At 36.2% G+C, this 23,529-nt stretch overlaps 1 protein-coding gene and 1 long non-coding RNA gene across 5 annotated transcripts in view; both read left to right on the forward strand.

The window, feature by feature from the left end:
* Positions 1–2,185: 2,185 nt before the first annotated feature.
* The window catches only part of LOC114308709 (uncharacterized), a 35,235-nt gene continuing 13,891 nt past the window's right edge, over positions 2,186–23,529 (forward strand). Inside the window, exons 1-2 of one of the 4 annotated variants that reach the window (XM_082878078.1) lie at positions 2,186–2,305; positions 4,857–4,953. In XM_082878078.1, the coding sequence (XP_082734204.1) occupies positions 2,206–2,305; positions 4,857–4,953 (197 nt within the window). In that variant the 5' untranslated portion in view covers positions 2,186–2,205. The remainder of the gene's footprint in view (positions 2,306–4,856; positions 4,954–23,529) is intronic. The other 3 variants (XM_082878076.1, XM_082878079.1, XM_082878077.1) reach the window with 3 other exon arrangements.
* On the forward strand, positions 7,949–9,325 carry LOC145795138 (uncharacterized). The gene is made up of 2 exons (XR_014335450.1): positions 7,949–8,210; positions 9,277–9,325. It is a non-coding gene; the product is annotated as an uncharacterized LOC145795138 (long non-coding RNA).

The raw sequence follows: 23,529 nt of genomic DNA on the forward strand, positions 1-23,529 counted from the left end.
GTTTATAAATAGTTGTCTTAGTTTGTAAATTTGAGGAAAAAACGTAAACTTAAAAAATGAGTTTACGTTGATTTTTAAAGAGAAATTTAAAAATTTGACTAACAATTTTTTTTCCAAATATTGTTTGGTTTGAATTTGAGAGATGAGTTTTAGAAAAAAAATTTCTCAAAAATTGTTTGGTTTGAGATTTTTCTCAAAAAATTTCCAAAATCACTTTCTCTCTCTTACACATCAATCAATCACTTTTTCTCTCTCCTCTCTCCTTCTCAATCACTTTTTCTCTCACACACATCTACTAAATTCTTTTAAAATATCAAATCATCCCAAACTCCCACAAAAAATTTATCTCTCAAAATATACAACCAAACAAACCAAAAAATTTCTAAAACAACTCTCTCAAATTTTTTTCAAAAACAACTCTTCCAAAAACAAACCAAACAAGCCCATATATTTTTCAATTATTTGTTTTTTCAATTAATTTGTTTTTCAAATAATTTTTTTTGAATTATTTTTTTTAATTATAGTGTGCATGATCCTATTGTCATAAATAATAAAAAATAAATATAAATATTTTAGGTCTGAACAAATATATTTTTTAAAATTTTCAAACATTTTGTTTAAACCAAATGCGGTTGTAGTTTATGTTTTTTTTTAAAAAAATAAACAAAAACTAATTAATAAAATTTTGTAAATATAAACTAAAACCGTAAACGTTATCAAACGCTACCTTAAATTTTCACTTTTAAATCGAAATTTAAAAAATAAATCAAAGACTACCTATTTTTCTTTCTCCTCTTCTTACATCAAGAGAAATAAAAATAGAATAAATAAAAAAATAATCTTACCGGTAAGATAAAAAAAATAAATAGAATTTTTTTCTACCTGTTCATCTCCTAAGAATAGTTTGTCTATCTCTTGAGAGAGAGAGAGAGCCCACCGTTGCAAACCGTCATCATTGTCTCTCTGTTCTCTCTGCCTCGCATTCCACCGGTGAACCTCTTCCATGGCAAACCGCCATTACCGTCTTCCTCTCCCTCTGTTCTAAATCCTCTTCTCCAACGATCGAAACCCTAACCCTAACTCTAACTCTAACCAAAATGATCCTCTCCATCTTCGATCTATGCCTCCCTCTGTTCTGAACCTGTTCTCCTATCCTTCTCTCTACCCTCTCTGCTGCCACACTCCACATGACAACCACGCAACCCCCACCGGCGAACCTTTCCGATCTGGGTTCCTAGATATTGAGAGAAAGAAATTGAGAGATCAAGAGAGAAACCCCCTATCTCTCTCCTTTTTCCCACCGTCTTCTTCTTCGACCTCTCTCTTCCTCCGTTCTAAACCCTTTTATCCAACGATCGAAACCCTAACCCTAACCAAAATGATCCTCTCTCTCCCTCTTTGATCTGTCTCTCCTTCTGTTCTGAACCTGTTCTCCAATCCCTCTCTCTAAAAATTGATCCACACCCGAAACCCTAATGAAAACCATCAAAAGAAGATGAAGAAGATCAACCCGAAGCCATGATGAAGATGATCCAAACACGAAGATGAAGCCAAATTCCTCCTCGAATTGCAGGCATTTTTTATGATGTTATATCGCTAAAATTCAATTTCTTTGTTTTATGAGTTTGTTTTTTTGTTTTTGAAAATATATTTTATAAGAGTTTACTTGAAATTTTAAAAAAATAAAATTAGTTTGACAAAAATAAATTCTTATATATCAAAAATTTGACAAAAAGAAACCTAGGAATATTTTAATTGTCTTCTATCCTGTTTGTTTTTGTCCTAATTTAAGGATTTCAAAAATCTTCTATCTTGTTTTTTTTTTGTCTTAATTTTTCAGTTTGGTTGTAGGCATGGACATTTTTTTTTTTTTATACATTTTCAAATTCAAACAATTGTGCTTTAAGTTGTGGTTGGTTGTTTATTTTTTTGCTAAATGTTTTTGCTATTTGTTTGTTTACTATCATTTGAATTAGTGCTGGGTATAAGATTATCCGACCCGCACAATCTACCTTACCCGATCTTACCCGCACATGTATAGACGATTTCACAAATACAATAAAATAGAGTATGATTTAAAATATTTTAATTTTTCGGATTGAGGGCGGATCGTGAGTATGACCCGCACCCACCCACAACGGCCCGCACTAACTTTCTTTCTTTTTTTTTTTTTTTTTAAGCTGGACCGTTCATATTCCATCATCCATGTATATTTTTTGCCCCAAACAAAACCAATTGAGAACAAAACAAAACCCTAATCTCACTCTCATCTCACTGAGAGCACTGAGAGGGAGCTCTCTTCATCTTCTCATCTAGGAATGGCAATGGGGGGCAATGGGGTGGATATTTATTCCCCATCCCCATTCCCTTATAATAAATTTTCCCCATTCCCCATTCCCCATTCCCCATGGGTACCACCCTCCCCATTTTTTAATGGGTATGGATTTTCCCCAACCCACTTTAATCCCCATTTTTATTTTTTATATTTAATGTTAACAACCACTTTTTTTTTTTCTTTTTTTTTTTTTTTTTTTTTTTTTAGGTTCACAACAAAAACTAAATATACCTTCAATCTTTTTTCTTTCTTTTTAAATATATTTAATGTTAACAATTTTTTTTAAAATTTTTTTTTATTTTTATTTTTTTTAAGGTTCACAACAAAAGTTAAATATACCTTCAATCTTTTTTCTTTCTTTTTTAATATATTTAATGTTAACAATTTTTATTTATTTATTTATTTTTTTTTTATTTATTTATTTATTTTTTTTAAGGTTCACAACAAAAGTTAAATATACCTTCAATCTTTTTTCTTTCTTTTTTAATATATTTAATGTTAATAATTTTTTTTTTATTATTTTTTTATTTTTTATTTAAGGTTCACAACAAAAGTTAAATATACCTTCAATCTTTTTTCTTTCTTTTTTAATATATTTAATGTTAACAACCTTCTTGTTTTTCTTTTGTCTTTTTTTTATAAAGGTTTTAGCTAAATATATCTTCAATCTTTTTTCTTTCTTTTTTAATATATTTAATGTTAACAACTTATTTTTTTATTTTATTTTTTATTTTTTTAAGGTTCACAACAAAAGCTAAATATACATTCAATCTTATTTTATTTTATTTGGTTCAACAACAAAATCAAATACACATTAATTAATTAATTAAAAAGTTTGTTTTATAATAATCAAATATATAATTTTGAGAAAATCAAAAAGTTTGTTTGAAGAAAGTGTTATAAGACTCATATTAAATTGCATCAGGGCATAAACAAGGAATTGTTAGCCACGGACAATTTAGACATTAAACCATCTTTCTCTTAGCAAATTTGAACAATTCATTTTAATTTATCCAAAATCTAATTATACCTTTAACAAATCTGAACCACTCATTTTAAGATATCTATGTATTACCACACCCAATCCATCATCCATCTTCTTCCTTTAGTCTCCTACGAATTTTGTTGTTTGTTACTTTTAAAAAACAAAAAATATTTTTTCAATTAAATTTTTACTAATTTCACAACACCATCACCACTATTCTCACTTTCACTGTCACACTACCATCACCATAGCCACTACCATCATCACTGCCGCCATCACCCCACCACTATGTAACAATTTCTACTTTCACCTTCGTTCCATCACCACCACCACCAAATATAAAAAAATATATTTTGAATTTTTTTTATAAAAAATATTTTTCATTAAAAAATATTTTCTATCTAAATAAATGAAGCATAACATTGGGAAACAAGCTGATTTCAGTTAAATCTGTTCATAACTAAGAAAAATTCTTTTAATTTAAAAAAAATTATTTAGTATGACTTTGTATCCCCTTTTTTGTTTTTCTAGCAAATAAATCTATGTACCTATCATTTCTAACCAATCACAACTCATGCTTGTTTTGATTCTCTACAATTTCCTTATTTTCAAATACATTCATATATATATATATATATATATATATATATATATGTTGTATAAATTGTGTGATAACATAAAACAAATAGATTCATACTCGTTAATTAAAATTTCAGAACAAGCAAACCATTCTGAAAATTACAATACACAACAAAATAAAATAACATAGAAAAGCAAACCGAAACCTACACTAGACAATGTCCTTAATTTTTTTTAAATAAATTTAAAAAATTCTAGATATGCATAAAATTTGACAAGAATAATGTGACAATGTTAATTAATGTGTATTTGATTTTATTGTTGAGCCAAATAAAATAAAATAAGATTGAATGTATAGCTTTGGTTGTGAATCTTAAAAAAAAAAAAAAAAAAAAAAAAAAAGAATGGTTGTGAACCTTAAAAAAAAATTAAAAAAAAAAAGAAAAAAAAATTAAATATATATTTAGCTTTGGTTGTGAATCTTAAAAAAAAAAAAAAAATGGTTGTGAACCTTAAAAAAAATTAAAAAAAGGAAAAAAATTAAATTTATATTTAGCTTTTGTTGTGAATCTTAAAAATTAAAAAAAAAATGGTTGTGAACCTTAAAAATAAAATAAAAAAAGATTGGAGGTATATTTAGCTTTGGTTGTGGATCTTAAAAAAAAAAAAAAAAAAAAAAGAAAAAAAAGAAAATTGGTTGTGAACCTGAAAAAATAAATTAAAAAAAAAAAAAGATTGAATGTATATTTAGTTTTAGTTGTGAATCTTAAAAAAAAAAAAAAAAAAAAAAAAACATATGGGGAAATTAGTGGGTACCCATCCCCAACCCATCCCCTGTGGATATTTAAAGAATATCACCTACCCTACCCAATAGATAAGAAAAAGTGGGGAAAACCCATGTATTTGGGTTGGGTCTCCATGGATACCCACAGGGTAGGTTATCCATTGCCATCCCTATTCTCATCTCATCTCATCTCTCTCTCGTTTTTCATCTGCGACGATCGACCTTTCGCAATGACTCTCTCTCTCTCTCTCTCTCTCCGGCAACTCTGAGGTAAGGCTCTCTCTGTCTCGCTCTCTCTCCCCGATCTGTGATTTGTATCTCTGTCTCTGTCTCACTCTCTCTCCCCGATCTGTGTTTTTTTTTAGGCAATCAGATCTGTCTCACCCTCTCTCGTTTTTCAGCTGCACAACTCGCACCGTTCGACCTTCATCTTCTCATCTCTCTCTCCCCGATCTGTGTTTTTGTTTTTGACTGCAAGTCTGGGTCTATTAAAATAATAATAATAAAAAAACAAGTCTTTGGTTTACATTTGCAAGTAAACTTTAATTTGAGTGCCCGCATATACACTTTGCTGCTGTTGTTTCAAAATGTCGTTCATAGTCTGATCTGAACAATTTGTTTGATTAGGAGTTCTACAATTTGTTCATGAGAAGTGTATATTGTGTTTGAATTTTCATTTCTTAAAAAAATAAATAATAAAATTGTTGGGGGAAATAAAAGGTGAACAAATTTACTTCACAAAGTGTACAAAGAAACTGGATCTTAAGTTTTTTTCCATTTAAAAAATAAAATTTGATTTGTTAATAATTCGTAGGGTGTGTTTCACGCTGACTTTTCTTGGTGTAAGCAAAAGCTGATGAGTGCAAAAGCTGATGAGTTCAAAATCTTATGAATCTCAAAGAAGTCATATGATATTGCCAAAGTGGATTGAATCTGGTGGGTGGGTTTGTCTGTTTGAATTTTAATTGAATTTTAGAAGTGGATATTGAATCTGAAATTTGCTATTCTGGTTCTGCTATTCTGCTGCTATTATGTTATATTTAAATTGAATCTGAATTTTTTTCTTCAAATTGTATCTGAATTTTTTTTTGAATCTGAATTGAATTTGCTATTCTGCTGCTGCTATTCTGTTACTCTGTTAATTACTTACTCTGGGTGGGTGTTATTGAATTTGAATTGAAATTGAATCTGAATTTTTTTTTTTGAAATTGAATCTGATTTTTTTTTTTATATTTATAATCTGAATTGAATCTGAATGAAATTGAATCTGAATTTTAATTCATTAATTATTAATGTTGGAGCATTTTAGAAAATTGAAAGAAAATTACCCAAAATAAATATTTATAAAATGGGGAAAAAAAACTTAAAAATTAATTTTTAAAGGAAAATATCCAAACCGCAAACCGTCCGTAACCGTTCGCACATCCGCAAACCCTATCTGCACAAACCGCAAACCGCATTGCGGGCGGTTGCGGTTTGACATTTCCCCAAACCGCATACATGCGAGCGGGTCAAAAATGAACCGCAACCTGCACAAAATTGATCCGCGAACACCCCTAATTTGAATAACCATGCATTTTACTTGATATAGTCTTATATATATAATTTTTTTTTTTTGGGTACCAAATTCTGAAGTCATTCTGTGGTTGGCTGGGCTCTAGAAATTAAGTCAGCCCAAATTATTTTTAGATCCAAACCAAACCGGCCTTATTTTTTATTGAGTGGGCCTCTGAAGGCTCCAACTACTTGTGTGGGCCTCTGAGGGCTAAAAATTGGGCCTGGCCTAAATTGTTGTTTAATTTATTTAGTGGGCTCTGAAGTCATTCTGTAGTTGGGTTTCTTTTTCTGCTGGGGCTTTAGAAATTAAGTCGGCCCAAATTATTTTCAGATCCAAACCAAAAACGCCTTATTTTTTATTCTGTAGGCCTCTGAATTTTGAAAATATTTTGGGCTGGCCTAAATATTTGTTTAATTTGTTTAATGGGCTCTGAAGTCATTGCAGTTGTGTTTCTTTTTGGGCTAGGGCTCTAGAAATTAAGTCGGCTCAAATTATTTTCAAATCCAACCAAAATGGCTTTGTTCTTTATTGTGTGCCTTCGAAGGTCCCAAATATGTGTGGGCCTCTGAAGGCCGAAAACATTTTGGGCCTGGCCTAAATGGTTGTTTAATTTATTTAGGGGGCTCTTAAATCATTCTGCTGATGGGTTTCTTTTTTGTGCAGGGGCTCTATAAATTACGTGGGCCCAAATTATTTTCAGATCCAAACCAAACAAGCCTTATTTTTTATTGTGTGGGCCTCTGAAGGCCAAAAATATTTTGGGCCTGGCTCAGACTGTGCCCTATAGTTTACAATTTGAAATTGGGCGAATGTATGTATAGCTTTCTCTCTCTGGCTCTTCTGTATTGCTCTCCTCTCTGGCTCTCTCTCTCTCTCTCTCTCTCGCACGCGTGCGCGCGCTGTGTCTCTTTCAATATTCGACTACAACTACCGATGGCTGTTGTGAGTTTCCTCTCTCTCGCTCTCTCTCTCTCTTAAATACTTTTGAATACTCTGTCTGTCTCTTGTTTGGTTTGTCTTTCAGAATTTTTTTTTGAGAAACTCTCTCGTAAATACTTTTGAGTACTCTGTCTATCTCTTGTTTGGTTTGTTTCTCAAAAAAAAAATTTTGAAAATTATTTTTAAATTTTTAAAGGTAAAATAATGTAAAAATGGTAAGTATTTTTTTTATTTTTTTAAATTTATTTCATCAAATTAGTTTAAATTATTTAGAAAAAAATTTTGAAATAAGTTTATGAATATCAAACCTTTCAGATTTTTTTTTTGGTTTTGAGAAACTCTTTCTCTCTTAAATACTTTTGAATACACTGTCTATCTCTTGTTTGGTTTGTTTCTCAGAAATTTTTTTTGAAAATCATTTAAAAAATTTTAAAGGTAAAATAGTGTAAAAATGATAAGTATTTTTTATTTTTTTAATTTCTTTCATCAAATTAGGTTTAAATTATTTAGAAAAAAATTCTGAAACAAGTTTCTGAAAATCAAACCAAACAGGGTGTTCACCATGGGGGCTAAATAGTTTAGTAACTTGCTTTGATGACCATGGGGGGCTAAATAGTTTAGTAACTTACTCTGATGCCATCCTTTGGCCCCCTTAATATGATGAAATCCTGCCTCCACCCTTGGTGTTTACTATGATCGAAATAATTTTAGTTTTTGTCTTTTGTTATATTGTTTTGTTTTGCTAACCCTTTTAATTTTTCTATGTAGCTACACACCACTAGCCTTCTGAACAACTTGCAGAGATGGACTCTTGATGGTAGAGTCCTCAACAAGTTGACAGGGAGTGACTTTGATTATTTTAGAAATTTAGCACTTGATCTTGGGTTAAATTTACCTTTGATTTCTGCAATGATTAGTAAATATGATGTAAATGATGCCTGCTTTAAGTTTGGGGGGTCGCTGATCCTCATACCCTTGTTTTTGGGTTAGAGGATATATTATATATAACCGGGTTTCTCGTAGATGGTAGGTGTGGGTGAGAGGTGTGGTTAGAGGTAGTCCGGGAAGATGGCGGGCACTTCGATGGCTTGGGATCACCGGAGGTGGAGAGGAGGAGGTCAAGGCAAGCTTGGAGAGGGAGAGGTTGGCAGTGACAGACCTTTGAACACTAATATAAAGTATGAGGGAGTGTTTTAGCATGGAACTTGGTTGTATTGTTGTTGTTGTGTCTCGCTGCATATACGATACGTTATATAGGCCGCAGGAGTATTGGAGCCCAAGCAAACTGTTGGACAGGTGGCTCGTTCTCCTCAACCCTGCCAGAAGTGATATAAGCCCTTCTGCCGTCTGTGGCTTGCCGGCAGGCGGAGAGCAACGTTTCGTGGCAGGCAGAAAGTAACGTTTCGTATATGCATCGGATGACATGAACGTAAGGTCATTGTTGCCTCTTCTCCAAGCCTGGTCAAGATAGAGTTGTCTTAGCAAGAAGACAACTATCTCGACGATCGCATGACCTCAGCTGCCAGTCCAGTATCCTCTGATGATCCCGAGCAGTAGTGCCCGGGTCCTGCTCCCAACCCAGGCATCCAAGTAGATAAATGGGCCAGGGCCCACCTTAGTGTTTAAGAGAGCCAAGGGCTCGCTTCCAAGTGACCAAGTAGGAGAATGGGCCGCGGGCTTAACTCAATGTTTAAGAGAGGGGCTTGCTTCTGAGTGATCAAGTAAGAGAATGGGCCGCAGGCCTATCTCAATGTTTAGGAGAGCCATTGTTTATCAATCCAAATACAAGTGAGCCGGGGGCTAATTGTATTGTTGTTTGGCCTTGGAGCTAGGTATGAAGGACCATGGGCCCTGCGGGGCCATGGTGCTGCCTGTTGCAGGGCTCTTCATATCTAGATATATTTGGGCTTGTATATATGCTCCCGCTTAGGCTAAGCATATAGTTTTGGTTGCCTTGGCACATGACGCCCGTAGGGCTCGCCATGTAGTAAACATGCGACATGCCCGACGTGGTGCCTTATTGGTCTGCCACGTGGGTGGGGTTTTGGTGATGTGGGCTTGCCACGTATTAAGCTTGATACAAGTACCCACAGTAGGCCTGTCACTGGATGGGATGATTCTGACCCTGCCCAAATATGTAAGACATATTTGGGATTGAGTAACATATTGAGAGTTATCAAGAAGGGGAAGGAGGTGACTACCTCAAATGTTTCTTTAAGATGGCTGAGGGAAGTTTTTATGACTGTCCCCCCTCATGTTGAGGAGAACAGTCTAGAATTTGATTGGTATGTTCGGGCGTATGTGCTATACGTCATTGGGTATGTTATAGCTCCAGATCCAGCCGGAGCTCATGTTTCAGTCTTGTTTCTTCCTCTCTTGGAAAACGTCAATGAAATAAAAAATTATGCGTGGGGGGCTGCTATGTTTTCATACATGCACTCTTCAATGACAAAGTTCAAGGATAATCTCCATCCTAGAAAGGAGATTTCTGGCTGCTTTTATGCATTAATGGTGAGCAACAATTTCATTTTTTAATTTGTTTGTTTATTTTTGGTTTTAGATATTTCGCTGATATGTATTTTTTTTTTCTGGCACAAATTTTTGCTCTTTTACGCAACCCTGCTCTAGTTTTGCAATTTAACATCCCTGAGATTAGGGATGCAATCACAAAGTTCCCTTTGATTGTGCAATGGTCAAATATCTTTCTTGCAATGACAAGGGACAACTAGAACCACCACCAGATGAATAATTTTGTTCAATTCTTTAAAAACCTGGGAGGCAATGAAGTAAGTTTGTTCACACAAGTTATTTAATCAATTGGTAGTTTTTTTTTTTTTTTTTTGGGGTCTATAATTCACTAGCTTGATTCTTTTTATTTTGTTACCGATAATGTGGAAGCCTGCCTGTGGACTTTATTCCACTTCCTTTGAGGGGACAGGAAATCATAAGCATGTCCCGAACAATTCTTATTTGTTTTGAGAAGGTTGTCTATGATCGGCCTGACTTAAGCCCTAGGCAGTTTGGTTTGGAGGAGGATTTTTAGTGTACCTTGACGGACCCTCTTGTGGAAATAAGAACCATATCTCGGGGTGGGCCAAAGGTCAACCGAGATTGGTCAAAATTTGGTGATTATCATCGATTTAATCAAGAGTGGGAAAGAAGACACATTTTATTAATCAACTATCAAGGTATATTCAAGAGAGGTGATTGTCCGTATGCAGCTCTCAGCTGAGGACAACAAAAAATTATATATGAATCAAACAAAATTATAACTATTAAAATAGTTTTTTTAAAATAAATAAATAAATCAAACTAAAAATCAATCTAACAAACCTTTAAGTCTTAGAGGAGTTGTACCCTCGTCACACGAGGGGCCTGGAGAAAAATAATTAGAACCAACAAAACAGGAAAAAAATTTTAAAATACTATGAAAATTTTAAAATAATTAGAACCAACAAAACAGTGGTAGCTATGAAATATAGAACATCAAAATTAAAAATATATGAATCAAACAAAACTAAAACTATAGAAACTATGTGAATCAAACAACACAGAAGGACAAACAAAAATGAAGAGGGAAACTTTATCTTGACAGTGCTGCAAACTACCTGTTGAATTGGGAGTTGTGGACCCAATTGCTACATCATCCAGACCACCTTCCCCAGCAAATGCACCTATGAAATATAGAACATAAAAAATATTGAAAAAATAGTTCACCTAAAAACAGTTCATCAAAAAAATTCAAAAAGCAGTTAACTTAAAAAGTTCCCACTTCCCAAACTAAAGTTTAGTGTGGAGTCCCAATCCATCGGAAAGACTCTCTTCACCTACAGCAAAATTCAAAAAAAAGTTCAATGTTACATAGCTGTAGAGAAAAGAAGAGTATCAACTACAGTTGTAAATAATCATAGACTAGTTATAGAGAAATCATGGGTCGAATGGCGGGCTTATAACTACCTTCATTATATACAAATGTAGAAGGTGGCGGATGTTCTGAAGGGCTGGTTTGCTGGGGGATTTCAGAAGTGGAAGGATTGGGCCCTTCATTATATACAAAATTCAAAATTCAAAATTTAAAAAACAGTTCAATGTTATAGAGCTGTAAAAAAAAGAATAGTATCAACTACAGCTATAAGTAATCATATTTATAGAGAAATCATGGGTGAAATCAAGGCTGTAAGGTAAAATAGTGTAAAAATGGATATTTGCAAATTTTAGTATTTTAAATTTTTTTCCTGTTTTGTTGGTTCTTATTATTTTTCTCCAGGCCCTTGTGTGACAAGGGTACAACTCCTCTGAGGCTTGAAGGTTTGTTGGATTGATTTTTAGTTTGATTTATTTATTTATTTAAAAAAATTATTTTAATAGTTATAATTTTGTTTGATTCATATATAGTTTTTTGCAATGTTTTAAAAACCGGACCGGTGAGCGAACCGGAAAAGAGACCGGGTGGACGGGTCACCGGTTCAACCGTCGGGTCAAACCGGTCGAACCGTGATGTCATAATTAATATTATATAATTAAAAAATATAATTAAAAATTATAAATAAATAAAAATATATATAAATACTCAAATAAAAATAAAAATTGTTGTATAATATTTATTAATAATATTTAATAAAGTCATAATTGATAAAAAGAAAGTCACTTGTTTTAAAGAAATTAAAATTTTTAAGCATTCCCTCCAAACAAATTGATTCAATGTTAGGTTTAATTTTGGAGGGAAATGAAATTTTCAACTCTCCCTCCTATCAATATGTTTCAAATAATTTGATTGAATCCCACATAGAATTTTGTAGGTTCTTTTTGAAATTTTTTTTCCTATAAATAGGAATAGACTTTCATAATCTTCTCCAACTTCTAATGAGACTCTTCCTTATGAGAGGAGACTCTTGAAGTAAGAATTTTTAGTCAAAATTTTAAAATATATATAATATATATATATATATATATATATATATAAATATATAAGAAAGAAAGAAAGAAAAGAAAGAAAGAAAATATAAAAAAAAAAAAAAATTTGCCGGTCTGACCCGCCAAAACCCGGTCCGGTTCACCGGTTGTCCCGGTTCAACCGCCGGTTCCGGCGGTTTTCAATTTCCAGGCCGGTTTTGCTCATAGTCCGGTTCTGGAGGGTTGACCGGACCGGAGCCAGGCCCGGTTCCCGGTCCAACCGGTTCGACCGGCCGGTCCGGTCCGGGTTTCACAACATTGGTTTTTTGTTGTCCTTAGCTGAGAGCCGCATACGGACAATCGCCTCTCTTGAATATACCTTGATAGTTGATTAATAAAATGTGTCTTCTTTCCCACTCTTGATTAAATCGATGATAATCACCAAATTTTGACCAATCTCGGTTGACCTTTGGCCCACCCCGAGATATGGTTCTTATTTCCACAAGAGGGTCCGTCAAGGTACACTAAAAATCCTCCTCCAAACCAAACTGCCTAGGGCTTAAGTCAGGCCGATCATAGACAACCTTCTCAAAACAAATAAGAATTGTTCGGGACATGCTTATGATTTCCTGTCCCCTCAAAGGAAGTGGAATAAAGTCCACAGGCAGGCTTCCACATTATCGGTAACAAAATAAAAAGAATCAAGCTAGTGAATTATAGACCCCAAAAAAAAAAAAAAAAAACTACCAATTGATTAAATAACTTGTGTGAACAAACTTACTTCATTGCCTCCCAGGTTTTTAAAGAATTGAACAAAATTATTCATCTGGTGGTGGTTCTAGTTGTCCCTTGTCATTGCAAGAAAGATATTTGACCATTGCACAATCAAAGGGAACTTTGTGATTGCATCCCTAATCTCAGGGATGTTAAATTGCAAAACTAGAGCAGGGTTGCGTAAAAGAGCAAAAATTTGTGCCAGAAAAAAAAAATACATATCAGCGAAATATCTAAAACCAAAAATAAACAAACAAATTAAAAAATGAAATTGTTGCTCACCATTAATGCATAAAAGCAGCCAGAAATCTCCTTTCTAGGATGGAGATTATCCTTGAACTTTGTCATTGAAGAGTGCATGTATGAAAACATAGCAGCCCCCCACGCGTAATTTTTTATTTCATTGACGTTTTCCAAGAGAGGAAGAAACAAGACTGAAACATGAGCTCCGGCTGGATCTGGAGCTATAACATACCCAATGACGTATAGCACATACGCCCGAACATACCAATCAAATTCTAGAATGTTCTCCTCAACATGAGGGGGGACAGTCATAAAAACTTCCCTCAGCCATCTTAAAGAAACATTTGAGGTAGTCACCTCCTTCCCCTTCTTGATAACTCTCAATATGTTACTCAATCCCAAATATGTCAGGGTCAGAATCATCCCGTCCAGTGACAGGCCTACCATCTACGAGAAACCCAGTTATCTATAATATATCCTCTAACCCAAAAACAAGGGTATGAGGATCAGCGACCCCCAAACTTAAAGCAGGCATCATTTACATCATATTTACTAATCATTGCAGAAATCAAAGGTAAATTTAACCTAAGATCAGGTGCGAAATTTCTAAAATAATCAAAGCCACTCCCTGTCAGCTTGTTGAGGACTCTACCATCAAGAGTCCATCCTTGCAAGTTGTTCAGAAGACTAGTGGTGTGTAGCTACATAGAAAAATTAAAAGGGCTAGCAAAACAAAACAATATAACAAGACAAAAACTAAAATTATTTCGATCATTGTAAACACCAGGGGTGGAGGCAGGATTTCATCATATTAAGGGGGCCAAATGTTGGCATCAGAGTAAGTTACTAAACTATTTAGCTAGCCCCCCATGGTCATCAAAGTAAGTTACTAAACTGTTTAGCCCTCCCATGGTGAACGCCCTGTTTGGTTTGATTTTCATAAACTTGTTTCAGAATTTTTTTCTAAATAATTTAAACCTAATTTAATGAAAGAAATTAAAAAACTACTTATCATTTTTACACTATTTTACCTTTAAAAATTAAAAAATGATTTTCAAATTTTTTTTGAGAAACAAACCAAACAAGAGATAGACAGAGTATTCAAAAGTATTTGAGAGAGAGTTTCTCAAAAAAAAAAAAAAAATCTAAAAGGTTTGATTTTCAGAAACTTGTTTCAGAATTTTTTTTTCTAAATAATTTAAACTAATTCGATGAAAGAAATTAAAAAAAATAGAAAAACACTTACCATTTTTACATTATTTTGCCTTTTAAAATTTAAAAATAATTTTCAAAATTTTTATTAAAAAAAATAAAAAAATAGTTACCATTTTTACATTATTTTTTCTTTAAAAATTTAAAAATAATTTTCAAATTTTTTTTCTGAGAAACAAACAAAACAAGAGATAGACAGAGTATTCAAAAGTATTTACGAAAGAGAGTTTCTCAAAAAAAAAATTTGAAAGACAAACCAAACAAGAGACAGACAGAGTATTGTAGGAAAGCCCTCTTTCGGCTCTCGACGAGTTGCTTCGAGATCATGAGTTGTGACCTCGATCTGAGTGTTGTAGGAATATTGCGCTATGAAGGCCTCGGCAATTTCCTCCCAGTTTCTCTTCACAGAGTCTTCAAGTTTAGCATACCAGATTGCCGCTATACCCGACAGGGTCCGGCCGAAGAGCGACAATTTCTGCAGTCTGGTGAGACCCATGTGTAGACACTCCATTTTTGACCACCCTTAAGACTTGGGCACTACTAATGGTTTACTTGGTGGTGAAAGGTGTGCAGGGCAAAGGTCGATTTCGGCGAGAGGAGAGTGAAATCCTAACCTCATATCCCATTTTTGGATTAAAACTATTTTGAATGGTTTTTAGACCTTAAAACCCTCTCTTTCAAAATATTTTTGAAAAGAAATTTCTACGATGTTTCGAGGCTCTCATTTTGTTAGATGTTGCGCTTTTCGGTAAACCAAGCAAGGACAAAGTTAAAATGAATGAAAGAGAGATGAAATCTTTGAAAAATCTTTCAAAACACCTTTGTTTAGGGGTTTGGAGTTGAAGAAAAGAGGAGAAGAGGGAAGAAACCATGTTGGAGAAGAAGATAGGCATGAATCGCTAAGAAAGAGTCGAGCAGCCCTCGCTAAATCAGACCTATCCTTTTGAATACTTGGATATCAACTATGAGGCCACCACCGTTGGAAAGCTTACTTCTGGGGCTTCATATTTCACTTAAGAATCTCCTAAAGCCGAGTCCGGATGGGAGAGATATGGTTGGTTGAAGTTGGGTATCATTCTGGTTGGACCGAAACTGAGTAGCTTCACCAAAACATGCATAACTTTTTGCAAACTTGGAATTTTGATGCAAGGCTGCCACCATTGGAAAATTTACTTCCGGGGCTTCAATTTTGACACAAGAATGACTTGAAAAGGAGTTCATATGAAGGAGTTATACTCATTTGAAGTTGGGCCTGAAAAGCAGATTTTGTTGGCCGATCGGCCAAAAAAATAGCAGATATGTTGCAGATCGGCACAAAAGATGGCCGATCGGCCAAGAGTGACCCAAACTCAGATTTTTTTAAGATATTTCATCTGTTTCCAGCAAGCTCCAGTTGTCCCTAGCTTAGATATTTCGACCAAGCTTGATATTTTGCTATATATGAGAGCCTTATATCTCATTTTTAAAGGGTTAGAACATTTCTTGAAGGCTTAGAAATTTGAGAACTTCTCACCCTAGAATCCTCTCTCTCTAGAAGTTTTGTAAGCAAAACTCTCTCCCTCCTTAGAATTCTCTCTTTCTCCTCTTGTTTTAGGCTTAGAAGTGAGAATTTCCTACACCTTTGCCTAAGCACCCTTAACCAAACTTAACCACCATTGGGCTGAGGTTCTTTGAGGATCATTTGGAGCTCCAAAAGGTTGATTTTGGCTCAGGTTTTGGCTTGTTTTGCTGTTGTGCATCAAGAGGTATAAACTCTATCCTTTAAACTTGTTTTGCATAGCTTGTTTTGCCATAGTTTTCAACTACTTTGGGGCTGTTTTTGGGGTGGTGTTGAACTACAAAAACCTTTGTTTTTCCTCTGTTTTTTAGTTCTAAAAGTCTTGGTTTGTGCCTTGTTTGGCTAGGGGGTTGTCTTTCCCTTTGCTCTTTGGCTTGTAAAGCCTTTTGCGCCAACTTCCTAAGCTTTTGAAACCAACTTTTCGTGGCCTTTTAACCACTGAAATCTAGAGGATTTTTAGGGGTAAAAATCCTATTTTGAGGTCCCAAATGGGTGGGGGTTGTCCCCCCTCTTCTCTTGTTTTGCATGTCTTATTGGCCTATCAAATGAGCATGTGTTTTTACCATTTTGAGGCTTATTTCATGCACTTTTTTGTGACTTTTAGGACCTGCCTTAACCCTGTCCATGGCTGGTTTGGTCACTTTATGCATGCTTCACACACTTGTAGTGCAAATCCTCTCACTAGCCTAACATGCATCATGCTTTTGGCTATCATTCTAACATGATTTTGGCTTAACTCTGAGAAGCTTTTGTTCATGTTTTACCATGCTTAAGCTATGATTTGTGTTGTTTTGGTCATGCATGTATTGCTTTGTATAGCCATGGTTCAATCTTGCTCACTAGCTTTGTGTATTGAGTTTACTAGCATGCATTGCTTGGACTATCTTCATGATTTGACATCATTTGCTATATGATTTCAAAGCATATTTCATGGTCATGCACTCATATCTTTCACTCTTTCAATGCTTTGGAGGGTTGGTGCTTTATGTTTTAAAAATGAGCCATTGTGTATGCCATCTTGCCTAGGCTTTTGGGCCACCATTTCAGTATGTATTTGGTCCTATTTTCCTATGATACAACTCTGTTTTTGGTTGTTTAGAGCATTCCGCATTTGTTTCTTACACTTGTAGTGTAAGTCCTCTTTGCTAGCCTTGCATGCCTAATGAGTGAGCTTATTATTCTAGCATGTGTTGACTTGGTATTATCCCATTTTTGGTGTTATTTTGACATGCCATATCTCTAATTTTAGTGGGTGAAGTCATCTCATGCTTGGGTTTGGTAAGTGTAGTGTAATCCCCTTCATTGGTCTTGTATGCGTCATGTTTTGTGCCTTCCATTCTAGCATAAGTTAGCCCTATTCAAGCATGTTTCTAGCCTTGTTTTGGCCTATCTTGAGACTTTTTTTAGTCACCTTGGCCCTTTGGGGCTTGCTTGTTATGGCCATGGTGTGAGTCCCTTGGCTAGCTTTAAGCTTTGAGCCCACTTGCATGCTTTATTTGTCATATATGCATGATTTAGCATCCTTTGGAATGCAATTTCAGAGTTTACTTCATTGCTACATTCTCACATTTGTCACCTCTTCATCATGTTTGAGAGTTGTACTATTATGCTTAAGTCATGGGCCAATGCATTGAGCATGCATTTCCTTACTTTTGAAGCTATCATTTCAGCATTTTGGCCACTGTTTTGGACCCTCTTAGGTCTGTCCATATGCGGTTTAAGTCCACCAAGTGTTGCATCATATAACCCTTGCCATTGCATGCTTGTTCCATAGCATGTTGTTGCATGCTTGTTTCATTGTATTGTTGTTGCATGTTTGAGTTGTTCGCATGGTTCTTGGCATGCTCATATTACATTAGCTTAGCTTGCATGCTTAGGTTGCATTGCATTGAGTTGGTATGCTCATGTTACATTACGTTGTTTGCATGCATTGCATTGTATTTGACATACTTGCATTGCATTGTGTTTGGTTTGGGTGTTAAGCCAAACAAGAGAAACGAGGGACATTTAATACTTAAAGTGATGAAACGTGCCTCAATTCTCGGTCGCCGACGCTCTTGAACACGCATGATAGAGTTCTAGGAATTTATGTGTTTTCGTGCATTCATTTTACATTGAATTGCACACTTGGCTCCTTTGGCCATTATGCATCGAAATGCGTGATTAGTGGCCTGAGGGTCGAGCACTACACACCGTTGAGCCTTAGACATGATAAGGGGTGTAGTTGCAAATATTTTCTTGCAAATGTATTGCCATGTCTCTGTTTGTATTCTGCTGCAGCAAAAGGAGGAGTTTGCAGGAAGAGATGGCCGATCGGTTATCTAGTGTGCCGATCGGCTACAAATATTTGGCCGATAGCCTCAAAAGTGGTCGATGACCTTTATCCACTGGCCGATGGCCACCCCTCTTGGCCGATGACCTCTCAGAATGTCCATGAGGTAGGTCAGAAGCATCACAGAAGTTGGCACAGTTTTCAGAGGTGCAGAACAGTGCAAACAGAGGCAGCATGGGGCATGGCAACGAATTTCCGAGAGAAACCGACAGAGCGTGCATGCATCCCTCGTCATGAGGCCATTTCAGTGCTTTTGATAACTTAGAATAGTTATTTGTTTCGATTTGGTTGTGTAATAATTAATTAGCTTGTTAGTTAGTTAGAGAGGAGAATGTCCATGAGGTAGGTCAGAAGCATCACAGAAGTTGGTACAGTTTTCAGAGGTGCAGAACAGTGCAAACAGAGGCAGTATGAGGCATGGCAACGAATTTCCGAGAGAAACCGACAGAGCGCATGCATCCCTCGTCACGAGGCCATTTCAGTGCTTTTGATAACTTAGAATAGTTATTTGTTTCGATTTGGTTGTGTAATAATTAATTAACTTGTTAGTTAGTTAATTAGTTGGTTTGTATTATTTATTCGGACCCTCCGTCGAGAGGGCGAATTTTGTAATAAGTGTGCGTACTTGTGTGAATGTCTTCCAATCCTACGTCTTTCTCCCTCTTACTTAACTGCTTTCGATGGTTAGTTTTAGGGCATGTTTTGATTAGCATACTTATGTTTGCATGTTTGCATTCATTCATTTGTCTTGCATGCATCAGGCTCGGCGCATCGTACTAACTGTATTGTATTTCAATTTCAAGTTGAATACATGCAGCAATTGTTGCATTTCACATGTCATTTTAGAATAGCCGAGCCTATCTTAGTTGCATTTTTGCATGTGTTGCATTAGGCATCTTGGCATAGTTAGGATTCATGTATGATTTCTAATTAGCTTCTTTCTTTGGCTCGGAGTACACTATGAGTGTTTAAGCTTTAGCATCTTGCATGAGTGTGAATGTTGCCATGTCAGCATGCTTGCTATGAGGCTAACTGCTTAAGTGTTTAATTGCATGAATGCCTGTGGATGAAGGTTAGATTGCTTGAATTGAAACAATTCATCAAAATGCGTGTTTTAAGCCCACTTGAGAGTGGCAAAATCATGTTTTCTAAGCCCACTAGAGGGTGGCAAATCCACGTCTTCGCCTATTTGCGAGTAGCACCTTCAAACCATTTTCAAACAAACATGAAATGTTTTGTTCCAACTTAGGCGTTCTAGTCTATACTTGTATGCTGTACGCATCACATAGTAATTCTAGGCTAACACATCGGAATAAGAACACATGTGTTTTCAAAAACAAATATCATGTTAGTAAAGGCCGATCTTTGATTGGGCGAGCGGGGGTGCTCATTGCATGACCTTCCCCTCTCGTACCCAAGCCGAGACAACTTTGGTGATGACAGACACGTGGCCTTATGCGCGAGTCAGGGTTTCTTAAATTTTCCTAAAATAAAATATTTAGGTGGCGATTCTGTATCTAGCAAAGCAGTCCATGTTTGGCACTTCTTTATAAAAATCAGTTTTTCAAAACGATTTGCCGGATTTGGACTCTTTGGTGATTTATCGGTCTTGAATTGCACTTTGCGAGATTAGATTCAGAACCGTGACATTGAGTCCAAACTGTAGTAGCTAATGAACGAAAACGGATTTCGCGCCCTTTGCGCGCGGAGCTCGGGACGTTCAGGCGGTCTACACCATGGGTCGCAGGATGTCAGAGAATAGCCGCAAATGGCCCATAGGATCCCTGGAAGCATCAAACCGGTCTATAAGCGGCATTTTGAATCTATCTGGCAAAGTCATTGCCGAATCAGTATAGTCGTCCTCTATATCTGGGATCGAATTCACACCTTGAGCTCGTTTAAAAAGCTTCTCAAGCTTGCTGACTTTCAATGCTGTAGGGTTGACCTCAAACTCAAACGGTGCCTCTGTTTGGTAAACTGGTGCGTTGGAGGTCTGGAGTGGGATCGGCTCTGCTGGAATGCCCGTGTTTTCCTGGATATTGATTGTGACACCAGGTGTCGGAATTCTCGCTGGGGGTGCATGGGATGCTGAGGCTACTGCAGGTTGTGGTTGCTGTTGTTGAAGCCTCTTTATTACCTCGGCTTGGCGGGCTACAACCTCGGCTTGGCGAGTTGTGGTCTTAGCTTGTCAGGCAGCATCCAACTGCATGTTCTCAATAGTCTGCTGGAGTTGACGAAGCATATCTTCCATGTTGCCTAAAGAACTTTGTACAACTGGAACTGGTGAATACTTTTTGTTTGGAGTAGAAGTGGATGACTGGGCCTGGCTGGGTACAGGCGAGGTAAACGGTGATTGTTGTATTGGCGAACTCTGCCGAATCCTCCTCTGTCTAGTAACCGGCGAGATTGAAACAAACACTAGTTGTCCCTTGACTAGATCCCAGATCTACAGATCCTTCTAACTCGGGTCCAGAGTGCTTGGGGGCTAACTGCCTCGTCTGAAGCAATGGTGAAAGACTACCTTGCAAAAAGAAAATGAAGCAAAAGAAACAAAAATAAAAAAACGCACAGCACCTTAGCTCAGACAAAAACAACACGCAGTTGCAATCTTAAGCTGGATAACTGTACTCAAACACTGATTTCTGCCCCAAATTTCTGCCTCAAAACTGATACCCTTGAATTAATACCCAGACTTGCAACTGATACATATATTCCTGTAGAGTTTCACTCTAAAGCACATATCAAGCAAGTGAGTCAAAACACCCCTATGATGGGGTAGGGTTACCCTGTCCAAATTTTGTCAGGAGCTAGGGGTTTACTATGCAAACAAGCGGTTTCAAACAATTCCTGCATTCGGGTGAGCAACTTGTCCTAGTTTGGAACAGTTTCTATGGCTTCCGATATGCAACTAGGTCGATTGTTCAAAATGGGTACCTCAGCAAGACTACCTAATATACCTCTCACACCTATCACCGAGAAGTGAAAGGAGGATCAAACGGTACAACAGTAGTCCAGATCCAAGGGTTGTGTTCCCATCGTGGCAGAGCTCGCAACCAGCAGCCTTTTGGCAAGCTTTTCCAAGCAAGACTCCGACAAACCGCTCAGGAATAGCAGATGACAAACACTGTGACTTAGACGCACCGATGCAAATGCAAATGCAAAGAAACACATAAGTGTAAATAAAACAACATATCATGAGTTCGAGTCAAGTTTTCCAATTCCCCAGCAGAGTCGCCAAAAACTGTGGACTCACCTTTTTCCGCACCCCTCCTTTCGGAAAGGGTTTGAAAAGATGGCCTCACAGTTCAGACTCCCGCGATTCTGAATCTAATCTCACAAAGTGCAATATGAAACTGATAATCACCAAAGAGTCCAAATATGACAAACCTTTTTGGAAAATCGATTTTAAATCAAAATAATGCCAAAATTGGACTGCTTTGCCAGATACAGAGTTGCCACCTAAATATTTTGTTTTTGGAGAAATTTAGGAAACCCTAACTCGTGCCAAAGGCCACGTGTCCGTCATCACTAAAGTTGCTTCGGTTCGGAAACTTGTGTACGAGAGGGGAAGGTCCTAAAATGAGCACCCCCGCTCGCCGATCAAAGATCGGCCTCTACTTATTATGATATGTTCTTTTATAAACATTATGTGTTCTTGTTTTGATTATTAGCTAACATTACTATGTGGCGCACACAAGCAAGTATAGAATAAAATTATTGGAACAATTCAACTCATGTTTGTTTTCGAAAATGGTTTGAATTTGCCACCCTCAAGTGGGCTTAAAAATGTGGATTTGCCACCAAACATAGTGGGGTTAAAACATAATTTTGCCACAACAAAGTGGGCTTGAAACATACATTTGTTGAATTGTTCCAATTCAAACAACAAGACTTCATCTACAGGTATTCATGCAGTTTATTATTTAAGTACATAGCCTCATGGCAAGCAAGCTACACATGGCAATATGGCAATCACACTCATGCAAGCATGCTAAAGCATAAAACTTACCGAGTATTCCAAATCAAAACAGAACAAAAGCTAGTTAGAAATATGCATGATCTTAACTATACAAAATGCCTAATGCAATACATGCAATATGCAATTAATATGCTCGGCTACTAATATGTCATATGATTTGATTTGAACATGCTATCAAACACATATTCAAAGAAGTATTGAAATTGTAATGCAGTTTGAATGATGCACCGAGCCTCGGTGCATGCAATACAAATGAATGGATGCAAACATGCGATCATAAGGTATGCTAATTGAAAATGTCCCTAATCTAACCATCGAAAGCGATTAAATAAAAGGGAGAAAGACGTGGGGTTGGAAGACACACACACGCACGCACATTTATTACAACATTGTGCCCTCGCGAAGGAGGGTCCGAATGAATAAGCTAAGCTAATCTAAACTATTTAGACTAAACTAATAAGGCTAATTATTACAAATCAAAGTAAAGAAATAGCTAAGTTAAGCTACTTAATTGTTACAACAAACAATTAACTAATCTAAACTCATCAAATACATATTGCGCTAATTAATTACACCAAATTAATTAAGTACAAAACCGGCTCAAAAATAACAATAGACACTATGTTCTAACTAGTTAAATTTGAGACGCATCAAATGCACATGCGCGCGCTTGTTTTCCACCCGGAATGCCACTGCTTGGCTGCTGACTGCCTCTGTTTGCACAGTTGAATTCTGGTATGCTGTAAGGGCACTGTTTTGAGAGTACATCAGTGGCTGGCCGGCCACTAATGGAGGTTGCCGGCCATGTGCCTGCTACAAAAGGGCACTGTCGGCCATCAATGAAAGGCTACCGGCCATCAGTGTATGGCCTGCCGGCCACTGATGAATAAGTTCATTCTACTGCAACAGAGCATAACACGGAGCAGGAAAGTAGTTTCACAGGTTGTATGTACTGTGTACCACTCCTTATCATCAAAACATCTCCAATGAGTGGTACTCTTAGCTCCAAAATCACCAATCAAGCATTTTCAATGCATGATGGCCAAAGAACCAAGAAATACAATTTCATTGTATACAAAACAAAACTCAAGGCCATCCCTATCATGTGATTAAGGGTATTGGAGACTAAGGAGATTGGCTCATTTCATCACTTTGAGTACAAAATGCTTTAATCTTCCTTGTGTTCAATATAACGTCCGATTGAACATATGCAATGCAACACAATATGCTTATCTTGCTCAAGTTTTACTTATCACTTTTGTTTACTCATTTTAGTTACCGATCCATTCTTTAACCGATTAGTCCAAAAGTGAGTGTTCTCTAATGGAAGTGGTGTCAACCAAGGGATGATTCAAGGC

The sequence above is a fragment of the Camellia sinensis genome, chromosome 7 (assembly GCF_055761805.1).
Source record: "Camellia sinensis isolate YWXY chromosome 7, ASM5576180v1, whole genome shotgun sequence".
Classification (NCBI taxonomy): domain Eukaryota; kingdom Viridiplantae; phylum Streptophyta; class Magnoliopsida; order Ericales; family Theaceae; genus Camellia; species Camellia sinensis.